Here is a 10732-nt window from a genome sequence, read left to right on the forward strand (position 1 = left end):
CCCCACAACCCCTGCTCCTGTGGTGGGCTCACAGCCCCTGCCCCACAGCCCCTGCTCGTGTGGAGAGCTGCCAGCACGGGCAGTTCCTCTCCCCAGTGGGATGTTTGCTATTTCATTTCAAGTTGCTTCAAAGGATGTTGGTTGCCCATTTCTGTATCAGATGTACAGCCTGTAGCATGGACATGTAGTCTTCCCAGGGGCTGGGGAGGGAAATGGGAAGCCTTATTTGAACAGGTTGTAGGGGGAGGTAAGGAGAAGGTCTTTTAGCCCATGGACTGAGGTGCAGCTGTATTGCTTGTGTTCTTTAAGCTTTTTCTAAGCAAAGGCTCTCTGGAGGTTTACTGTGCTGTTTGGTGACTCTTCCATGATTACTCCAATAAGGACTTTGGATTTGGCAAGTGACTTTTCCATAACTGGTTTACACAGCTGTGTGAATGTGAAGGTTTTCTGACACGCAGGGTGTTTAAGGTTTGCCTCAGCAAAATGGGGAAAGGTATTTCCACTGCAATGGAAGGGCAGGAATAGTTCATTTGAAGGTCTCTTGGATGTTTTGAGAGATGAACTCTGAAAGATATGTATTTGCTACTTCACAAACAGTCTTTGGAAAATCTTGAATAAAAGCTTTCTGCAAGTAACTTGCTTTTCTCAGTTTTAAATTTTAAGTTATTCAAGAGGTGTGTCTTGTGTCTGCTGTGGCATATCTGTGCTCTTCTGTATTTACCTCATGTAAACTCTTTCTGAACTACTCTGAAATGCGTTTTCAAATGTTGATGCAAATACTAAAAGGCAGAATGTATTAAATGGAATGGGAGAATGGGTGGTGGAGGGGAAGATTCAAAATGCATGGAGGTCTAGTGGTTGACTTTAGTCGTGTCTGTGAATAGGAATTGAGACAAAGTTTAAAAAAGAGAGTGTCTTGGATCTTGTTCTGTTAAATACCCAGATTGTTGGAGTCAGCACTGTGTGTTGTTGGCTTTCAAAAAGGGAATAAAAAAACAAAACAAGGGAGCTCCAATGTTGATACTTTCACAGCAACGAATAAATAACAAGACAGGCAGTGTTGGTTAGGTTTTTCCCCTCTGCTGAGTGTCCCTGTGCAGATGTCCCTCTGGGGGTGTATGTATGAGAGGTGGTGTAAAATGCCACTGTACTCTGGAGTGTGAGTGCTTGGGATGGGCAGACAGGAGTGTGTTTCTTTGGTGCTGAAATGGCTGAATTAGCATTGTTATCTCCTGGTTGGTGTTTCTTCAGCTCTAGCTGCAAATAATATCTCTGCCCTTAAACAGAAGATTTTATTATCTGATGGTTTTCTTACCTCTAACTGAAGCTATTAAGAACAGGATGATGTTTCTTTCTCAACTGTCCCTTCTACAGATGATGAACTGAAGCTCAAGATGGTGCACTATGAATGTGTGTGTGAAGGCATGTCCTGTGGGAATGGGGATCGGTGCCAAGGCCAGCAATGCTTTGCTTCCCTGAGCATCAATGATGGGGCTAAGGTTTACCAGAAGGGCTGCTTCCAGGTCTATGAACAGGGCAAAATGACCTGCAAAACACCTCCATCCCCCGACCAGGCTGTGGAGTGCTGCCAGGGACACCTGTGCAACATGAACATCACTGCACAGCTGCCCTCTTCCAAAGGTGAGAGCTTCATCAGTCACCTGGGGACTTGGAGGAAGAAAAGGGCTTTGATCTGCTGTGGTGGGAGTGAGATGGCTCCAGTGGTGGATGAAGGAAGGGATTAATGGGCACAGCAAGGCCCTCTGTGCCTTGTTGACCGCCCTGGAGCCTGCTGGCACATGTGTGATGGCCCAATGGTCTGTGTGGGCAGGGCAGTGATGGGGTTACAGTGCATGATTGGGGATGGGGGGGAGGTGCTACCTGTGAGAAATGGCCCTGTGCAGGGGGGTTGTGCTGACAGCTCTGCAGGGAGCACATCCTCTGGCTGTGGCACGGCCTCTGTCACACCAGCTGGGTCCTGAGCTAAGGGTCTGTCAGTGCTGCTGGATTTAAAGACTTTCTTTGGCAATCTGCAAATTTACTTTTTTTCCTCTCTCTCTTTTTTCCCTTCTTTTTCCCCTCCCCTCTGTTTTCCAAGGGCAAACCTTTCAAGGAGAAGCTGCAGGTTACAGTATGGAAACACTAATCATCGTTATCCTGGCTCCTGTGATAGTGTTGATAGTTTTTTCTGCAGTAGCAGTGCTGATAATCCGGAGAATACAGAAGAACCACATGGAGAGGCTCAGTTCTAGGGATGCAGAGTATGGCACCATCGAGGGCCTCATTGCCTCGAACGTGGGGGACAGCACGTTGGCAGTAAGTGACCTGTGTGCAGGGGGGAGCTTTCCTCACTGCCAAACTCCCCTCTCGGCCCTCTGTGGGGCCACATCACTAACAGGACCTTTTGCTGCCAGGAGATGCCACTTGGCCTCAGAACTTTTGTGGTGATGTTCCTGTGCTCCCAAAACTGCAGTTGTAATGAATTTTAATCAAAAGACAGCTTTGGCAAGTGTAGCATTGCTCTAAGCTGTTCATGTTCCTGGAAACAATGTCTGAACAGCAAAACAGAGTGTGCCTGACTTGGGTGGCCTGAAGTGATGTGGAAGGTGTAGAACTGTGCTGCCTCTTTGATATACGACTGCCCAAAGGGCTGGAAAAGATGTGATGGTAGGGGAAGGAGAAAATACAGATAATTTTGATGTTTGAAACCTTCAGACCTGACTGCTGTGATCTTGGTAGCAGGGCTCTGGGATGACTGGGAAATCAGTGGCACTTTGTTGACAGAAGACCAGTGGGAGTTTTAAGAAATGTGCAATGCTTACTCAAAGCTCAGTTTTCAAAGTATGTTCTTGTTCCTGTGGTGTCTGGAAAATATAATGACTTGGGGAATGTTCCCTTTCTGAAGGCTGACTGTGCCTTCCGCTTCCAGCTGAGGCCTGAGCACAAGTGTCCCCACAAACTGTCCTGAGCTCTCTCGAGCAGAGCAAGTGAGGCTTCAGGCAGCTGGAGGGTTTGTTCCTGAAACCAGTGCAGAGAGTTTTCTCCTCCTTGCATTGCTGAGATAAAACCTCCTCAACATTAAGAGACTGGAAAAGGTTTTCCATCTTGGTGCTGTCCCACCATAATGTGCTTTCACTGCAGGGTTGAAGAGTGGCTAATACCCGTTAATCTGTATTTTTTTTTAAATGCCTTTGGCTCTCTTTAATTAGCTGTTTTAAACCTGTGTTACTGGTTTAAAACAACCAGACTGGATATATTCACCAAGAACCAGTTGTGTGCAACTGATGATCTGTCCTTAAACACTGATTTCCAGCTCTTACCAGCTGTTATCTCATAGTGTGAGACCATTTCCAGCCATTTGCAAACCTTTTGCACTTCGAGATGTTTGATGTTACTTGGAAACAGTGATAAAACCTGGGAAGAATAAATCAAAATTCTGTTTCAAAGGCCTGGGAGGAGTTGGGAGCTGTGAGGGCTTGGTGTGGTGGAGCTGTCAGACCCCTGAGTGATGGTTGTGGTGCCAGCACTGCTGCCCTGCCTCCCTGTGGGTGATGCACAGACAGTCATTGCTACTTCCCGTGTCTAAATGCTCCTCTAAACAATAAGTCTTTTTTAGATTCCAGATTTTTCTTCTCCATTGTATTTCAGATCACCGGTTTTGTCACACATTAGATGAGTTTACATTTAGGATTAGTCTCCAGTGTAGCAAGTGCTTAAAGCCCTAAGCTGCTTAATGGGCGTGGAAAGAGCTGTGGCCTCTTCAAATCTTGTTTTTACAGTCACTGTAGATAAGTTTGGGGTTGGTTTTTTGGTTTGGGGGTTGGTTTTTTGGTTTTGACGTTGGTTTTGGGGTTTTTTTTGCCTCTGATATATGCAGGAAGAAAAATGAGCTCTCAGTTTGTGTTAAAAAGCAAGATAGCAGTCTCTGTCATTCCTGGGTTATCTTTTGAGCCCTCCTTAAGATGCTGTTAGAAGAAATGAGATTTCATGGATCTAATTCAAGCCCAGCAGTGCAGTTTGCTGGAAATACTAGAAAGTTGATTATACTTAGGCTTTTTTATCCTATTTTCCTTTGTAAAGAAAAAAAAAAAAGTCCAGCAGTAGTTTTTAATGCTTTGAACTAGTACAGAACTCCTGACCATAAAAGTAGCTGGGCATTAGCATTTCAAAAGGCTAATGGGATTTTAACATTCAATTAGGATCTCACTCATGTTTGTTACAAGCTTACAGTTCAAAGTCTGCTTTCTGTGCACCAAGAATACCAGAAACTGATAAAACGTTTGAGAAAGATTTGTTACAGAGGATTTTCTGGAGTATCAATGACAAATCTTTTGTAGGGGGTGCAGGTAAATCCCCTCTCACCTTGTTTGTTTGAAAACTGTTTTCAGTTCTAAACACGTGCATCAAGCCTGAATAGTTTGGCCCAAAGCTCCCAGTGACTGTTACCTGCCACAGAATGATTTTTTTAAAGGGACTGTCCATCCAGTGGTTCAGCCCCTGCAGGGAAGGAGCCTGGCAGGGAATTAGCTGGGTGTTGCCTTGTAAAGAAGTTGTGATTTGGGGCAGGGACCTGATGTTTATCAGCAAAGCCCCTGTGGTGCAGGTGGGATGTGGCTGTTTCTGAGGATCTGTTCTGGGCCATTTGAGAAGCTTCTGGTGTGCCAGACCTGTTCTCTAACCCAGAGTTCCTGTGCCCCTCACTGCCTGCTGAGGGTGCTGGGCTCCTTCAGCTGGCACCTGTTGATGTCCCTGCCAGTCTTACCTGGGCAGGTGACCTGTGTGACAGCAAAGTGCTGCATTGTGGGGTTTCTGTTCTCTGTTACTGCTACTGCGACTTTTAGCATTGAGGTTTGGAGTGTGGTTGTAAAACAGGTGTCTGGTGACATTAGGGTGCCCTGTGGCTCTTAGGACACCTCTGTGTCTGACAGGTGAGACAGGGCCTCTGAAATCCCTGTTCTTCCCTAGGATGGTGTCTGGAGGTTCAGTGGGTTGCACTAGGACATCCCAAACAGCACTGGGTGCGGGTAGGCAGCAGTTTGCCAGTGGTTCTCAGTGTCAGAGGCCAAGGGGGGCTGGCAGGAGCAGGGCAGTGAGGATGGCTGCAGCCCCTTCCCCCTGCTCTGCCAGGCTGCAGCCCCTTCCCCCTGCTCTGCCAGGCTGCAGCTCCGCTTGGAGGGACGTGTGCTTCCAGAAATCCACGCTCAGGCTCAGAAGTGGGGAGGGTGGTACATGGGCGAGGGGGGCCTGGGTGGCTGTGCACGCCCACCTGCTGGTCCAACCCTCCCAGAAGGGCTCAGTTTTGGAATGCTCACCTGCTCCAGCCCTGAAGTGTGCTTCCTGGGGGCCTGCAAACTGCAGAGGGGTGAAGGTTTTAAGTACAGAAATCAAAGAAAATGTATTTCTTTTTGAGGTGCTCAGATTATTGCCAGACATAGGAAACTTTGGGGCAAAAAAGCTGATATGAACCTGTTTGAAAGAGGTATCAGATACAGAACTGAGAGAACATAAGGTAAGTAAGAGAAAAACAAAGTGCTGAAAAAGGTTGGGATCTCATGGCAGAGGATAGCTGGTGGGCCAGGAGCGAGCTTCCAGTTTCACAGGCACCTTATTGTAATTTATTTATTAAATGAAATGACTTATTAAACAAATGCTACTTGTCCCTGAGTGACCAAGTGGCATCCCCAGAGCCACTGAGATATCCTGAGCTGTAACCTACCTGCCCTGTGCAGGGTGTACCTTTGTGTGTGTAAACAGGGAGAAATGGGGTTCTCATGGCTTGTAAACTTCTGCTTTTCCTTTTGAACAGGATTTGTTGGACCATTCCTGCACATCTGGAAGTGGTTCTGGACTTCCTTTCTTGGTGCAAAGAACGGTGGCTCGTCAGATCACACTTGTGGAGTGTGTAGGTCAGTGCCAACCTTGTTCACATCTGGTAACAAATGGAGAGAGAAAGCTCTATCTCCCATCCTCATCTTTATCCTCAGTTGTTTAGGTAGCATATGAAACTTTTCAGGCTTCAGCTGATGGAACATGCTTGGTTTTGGAAAGTCAAGTGAAAAAATTCCTTCCAGATCTCTGCAGAAGAAAGGGGCAAATATCTGTGCTTTGTGATGGAACAATTTAAACTTTGTTCAGCAAGGCAATGCTAGAAAATACAAACCAGGCCTGTTTGGGTACTGTGTGAGCTAAATAAACTGCTTTTAGAAAAGCAAACTCAATTTGAAGTTTGACACTGTGAACACCATTTGTTCATTAATGGTGTTCAACTCAAAAGCTTTAGAACTAGAAAAAGGTCACCTGGGTTTGAGATCTGGAGTTGGACCATCAAGCAAAGTGGCAAACATGGTATTTCAAATAGAAACCTGTGATTTTGGGCCGTTGGGATGGGAACATGAATGTGCTGTAGTTGACTTACTCTGCACTGTTCTTTGGAACCCTGCAGGCAGTGATGTGCTGCTGCTGCTGCTGCTGCTCTTCCCCCTTAAAGAAAATCTCTCTAGTAATTCTTCCCTAAAAGTCTTCTGGGTCTTTAGTTTTTTTGTAGGACTTTAGTGTTAATTTTAGGGATTCATTAAATTTTACTTTGGCATATATTTATTATTAATTGAATAGTGTTAAATTTGAGTTGAGTAATTTTAGGAAGCATTTGGGTCAAAGATACCCGGAGGCAGTGACATTGAGCCAAGATGCTGTACTGGCACTAAAGAGGTGAAGAAGGCATGAGAAAGAAGGAAGAAAGGACTGGAGTACGTTGTGTGCTGCTGCTTCAGTGATCTGAACTCAGGGTGGTTTAACACCTTCCTGTCAGTCCTGAGAAGGTTCAGCTCATCAGGGTGTCAAATCAAGCCCAACTATAACAGATGAACCTGTGAATCTGCAGGGACCAGGCCTGCATTTACCAGTGTTCCTGTGCTTTTGGCTCAGTATATATTGAGTGGGCACAGATGTTCACACTTGCCTGAAATCCAAGTGTACACCCTCTGATGCACCAGGAGCTGTAGGGTATGACAAATGTGGTGATTCTACCTGTGATAGAGGCATTTCTGTGTGTGTGTACGTGTGAGTCTCTGTGTCCCTGGAGTGATGCTTTCTCCCAGGTTAGCTCAGGCTGCCACCGTTGCCAGGGACAGGTGTGTTGCCCTGTAAGGCAGAACCAGATGAAGGCACCTGTGCAGGCAGTGTCCCTGGGGTGACAGCAGGGAGGTGTCCCTGGGGTGACAGCAGGGAGGTGTCCCTGGGGTGACAGCAGGGAGGCCTCAGTGCTGGGTGTCTCTGGTGAACCTGCTGCTGGTTCCCACGTGCCTCTGAAGGACACGGAATGGCAGAGCAACGAAGGGCAGAGTTTGGGTGTTTAGGGTTGCCAGATCTGGCACAGTTCATGGCCTCGTGCCCGAGGATGTTATTCTTGGGCTGTGAGGGAAATGGCAACAGCCAGAATTGTTCTAGCATGCCTTGTCCAGGATGGGGCTTTGCACTTGGTTGTTTCTTAATGTCATACATTTCCTCTAAACTATTTGGGTAAAAAGCTTGGTGTTCAGACGGTGTGTCCTGATCTGCACAGAACAGGGGTGTGTTTTGAGGGGGGTTGGTTTTTTTTTTTAATCCTTTTTTTTGTTTGTAGGTGAGTTTGGGGTTTTGTTTGTTTCTAAATCATCATTCTATGTTTTGTGTTGACTGTTTCTGCAAGGGCTGCTGATGTAATAGAAAAGTAAAGGTTGTATCCCCAGCATTACATATGCTTCCTGTCCTTCTAACTGCAGAATTCACATCTTTATTTGTGTTGTGCACACTGACCTTGCCATGTGCTGCCAAAGTCACTTCAACTGCAAAAGCACTTTCGTTGCTGGTGGTTGAATGGTGACACCTCCCAGTTCATGCCCTCCTACTGCACTGGTGTGCAGGCAGGAGAGATCCACTCAGGGGGCTTGCAGTCAAAACAACAGGAGAAGTGAAGGGATGGTGGAGCACAGTGTGACTCCAGTGGTACGAAGTGCACGATCAGACCACACCAGTGTGATATTTGGGCCATGACAGCCGAGTTTCCATCCTTTCAGCTCATCCTGCCCTTCTCCCCGGTGAAGGTTCTTAGTTTACAACTTCTGTGTTTTTTTTCCCCGTCAGGAAAGGGCCGTTATGGAGAAGTTTGGAGGGGTCAGTGGCAAGGAGAAAATGTTGCTGTGAAGATCTTCTCTTCTAGGGATGAAAAGTCCTGGTTCAGGGAAACTGAGTTGTACAACACTGTATTGCTGCGACATGAGAATATTTTGGGTAAGTAGGACAGCCACGTTCTGTATCCTGGTGTGGCTGGTTAAAGGTGAGTTACCTGCCCAGGGAACCTGGCATTGCAAGGCACGGCACATTCACCAGGTATCTCACAGGCTTTGAGTTCCTGTGCTGCGATAAACAGTCGAAGGGAAATTTTCAGAGAGAGACCTGCCAGGAGGGGGCTGGGTCTCAGAAGGGGAGTGTGTGGTGACAGCTGTGACTTGTTGCCCTGCAGTATTCCAGCAGGAAGCAGATTAATCAATGAATCAGTTGGTGGCAGCACAGCTCACAGAAAACAGTGGAGGTGCCACAGGCCCCCATGGAAGAGCTGCCCCTTGCAGCTCTCACCACAGAGACCTGCACAGTGTGTCGAGGCAAGTTCTAGTGGATCTGTGTTTGTTTGTAACTTCAGCTTCCCTGCAGAAATGGAGGGAGAAAAAGTGGTGAGGAGTTTATAAAGACATTTCAGTATTTGAATACTTTCCCTAATGCCTGAGTAAAATGAAGTATGAATCCATTATTTTCTTCTGTTTTGCAGTTCTACTCGTGGTCAGAATAAGCTCCTTTGGTGTTTAAACTTCAGCTGTAGTTGAATGATGTATCTCATTTCCTTGTAAATATGGAAGTACTGTGACCCTTGTGCATTGCTCGTACCTCGTGTGCTTGGTTCTGAGAGCTGGGAAAATGGCTTTGTTGTGTTGGGCCATGGCTGAGGTTTAAGCAGCCCTTTGAGTCCTAATAGACATGCCCTTCTGTCACTGCTGTGCCACCTCTACAAATAAAAGCAGCAGCCCATTTTCTGAGTGCTGACACTACCTCACCCGCAATCTATCTGTCTTCAGTCAGGTTTTCCTTGGGCTCCTTATTCTTGCTTCCTGTCAGAGAATGTTCCTTGGCTCTGTAGCTCACCCTGCTAGACGTTTGTCTAATGTTTCCTGAAGCAGTTCCTTTGTTACTGCAAAAATAATTTGATGGCCTCCTGAAATGTGAATTATTGAACTTCCCTTCCCAAGAGAGCAAGTGACTTGGCTGAAATTACATTGCACATTTCCCTTGGTCCTCTGCCTGTGTTTAGTCTTTCTTGATAACTGTCAGATTTGTTGGCTATTTTGTAGACTTTTTTTAGATGCAATATTAAACAATATCACAAATTACAGAAGTGTCACACTGTGCAGAAGTCTGACTTCAGGAGAGAAGGCAGTGGGCGTTCTTTCTGACAAATGTCGTATGTGAGCTTTTAGTAAACATGGTTTGTTCCTCTGACTTGGGAATAAAACTTCTGCTGTTCCAGCTAAAGCTGTTGAGGTCACTGTGCTGGTACAGACCCAATGCAGAGGAGGCAGGAAGGGAGTACTCCTGAATTTGGGGCTCAGTTTTAAGACACCACATTTTTGAAGGCACTCTTGAGGTTCACGAGTTTTGAACAGAAAATTTTCTCTGTTCCTTCGTAGAAGATCATTGTGTTTGGGCTACATGCTTAACCCTGTTCTCAGCAGCCTGCACTGGCTGCCTGTGGGCCCTAAAAATGGAAATGGTTGCACATGGCTTGATCCTTGAGGTGTTGCTGCTTTCCAGTGTGATTCACTCAAGTGGGTAGCAGCAGATGTGCTATAACCTCGGGGTCTTTCTGTTTGACTGGGAGCTTCCCTACCCCCAAGTCCTTTAAAAAGAAGGAACAAATAAAAATAAGCGTATTTTTAAAGTATGTGGTCCTAACAAGTAGTTGTTTGGTGTGACTGACAAATACATAAATGTGTTCTTGTGAATAGGTGTGAGTCAGACTTCCAGAATCTGTCAGCTCTGTTTCCATCACAGTGATACCTGCAGTCTGCAGTGCAGCTGCAGAAAAGGTGTAATTAAACAGTTTTGCATTGCAAGGGGGGCCTCAGAATTGATTCTTCTCTCGGGTGAGTCTTGAAGGAGCTCTGTCACTTTGTTTCCTTATTTCTCCTTTGTCCTCTCTCTCCCGCCAGGTTTTATCGCCTCCGACATGACCTCCCGGAACTCCAGCACGCAGCTGTGGCTGATCACGCACTACCACGAGATGGGCTCTCTGTACGACTACCTGCAGCTGACCACGCTGGACACGGTGAGCTGCCTGCGCATCGTGCTGTCCATCGCCAGCGGGCTGGCACACCTGCACATCGAGATCTTCGGCACGCAGGGCAAGCCGGCCATCTCCCACCGCGACCTCAAGAGCAAGAACATCCTCGTCAAGAAGAACGGCCAGTGCTGCATCGCTGACCTGGGTGAGTGCAGCCCCTGCTGCCTGCAGAGGTCACTGCTGGGGTGGCTACAGAGGTAGAACCATCGCAGTAGCCCCTCAGTAGCCCTGCCCTGCCCTTACTCGCCCTCCCGGGATCCGGCGCTCCCCGCAGTGCCCGCGCCAGCCGCCAGATGGCGCCTGCGGCCCAGCAGCGCGTTTTGGGCCATTTCCTTGGGTTCCCTTGGGTTCCCTTGTTCAGTT

General features: G+C 47.1%; 1 protein-coding gene across 2 annotated transcripts in view; it reads left to right on the forward strand.

The window, feature by feature from the left end:
• The window catches only part of ACVR1 (activin A receptor type 1), a 42637-nt gene that overhangs the window by 23010 nt on the left and 8895 nt on the right, over positions 1–10732 (forward strand). For both annotated transcript variants that reach the window (XM_027656354.1, XM_027656355.1), the window contains exons 3-7: positions 1375–1641; positions 2099–2316; positions 5807–5906; positions 8122–8268; positions 10239–10514. In XM_027656354.1, coding sequence (XP_027512155.1) covers positions 1375–1641; positions 2099–2316; positions 5807–5906; positions 8122–8268; positions 10239–10514 — 1008 coding nt within the window. The remainder of the gene's footprint in view (positions 1–1374; positions 1642–2098; positions 2317–5806; positions 5907–8121; positions 8269–10238; positions 10515–10732) is intronic.

The sequence above is a fragment of the Corapipo altera genome, unplaced genomic scaffold (genome assembly GCF_003945725.1).
Source record: "Corapipo altera isolate COAL_440 unplaced genomic scaffold, ASM394572v1 68, whole genome shotgun sequence".
Taxonomy (NCBI): Eukaryota; Metazoa; Chordata; class Aves; order Passeriformes; family Pipridae; genus Corapipo; species Corapipo altera.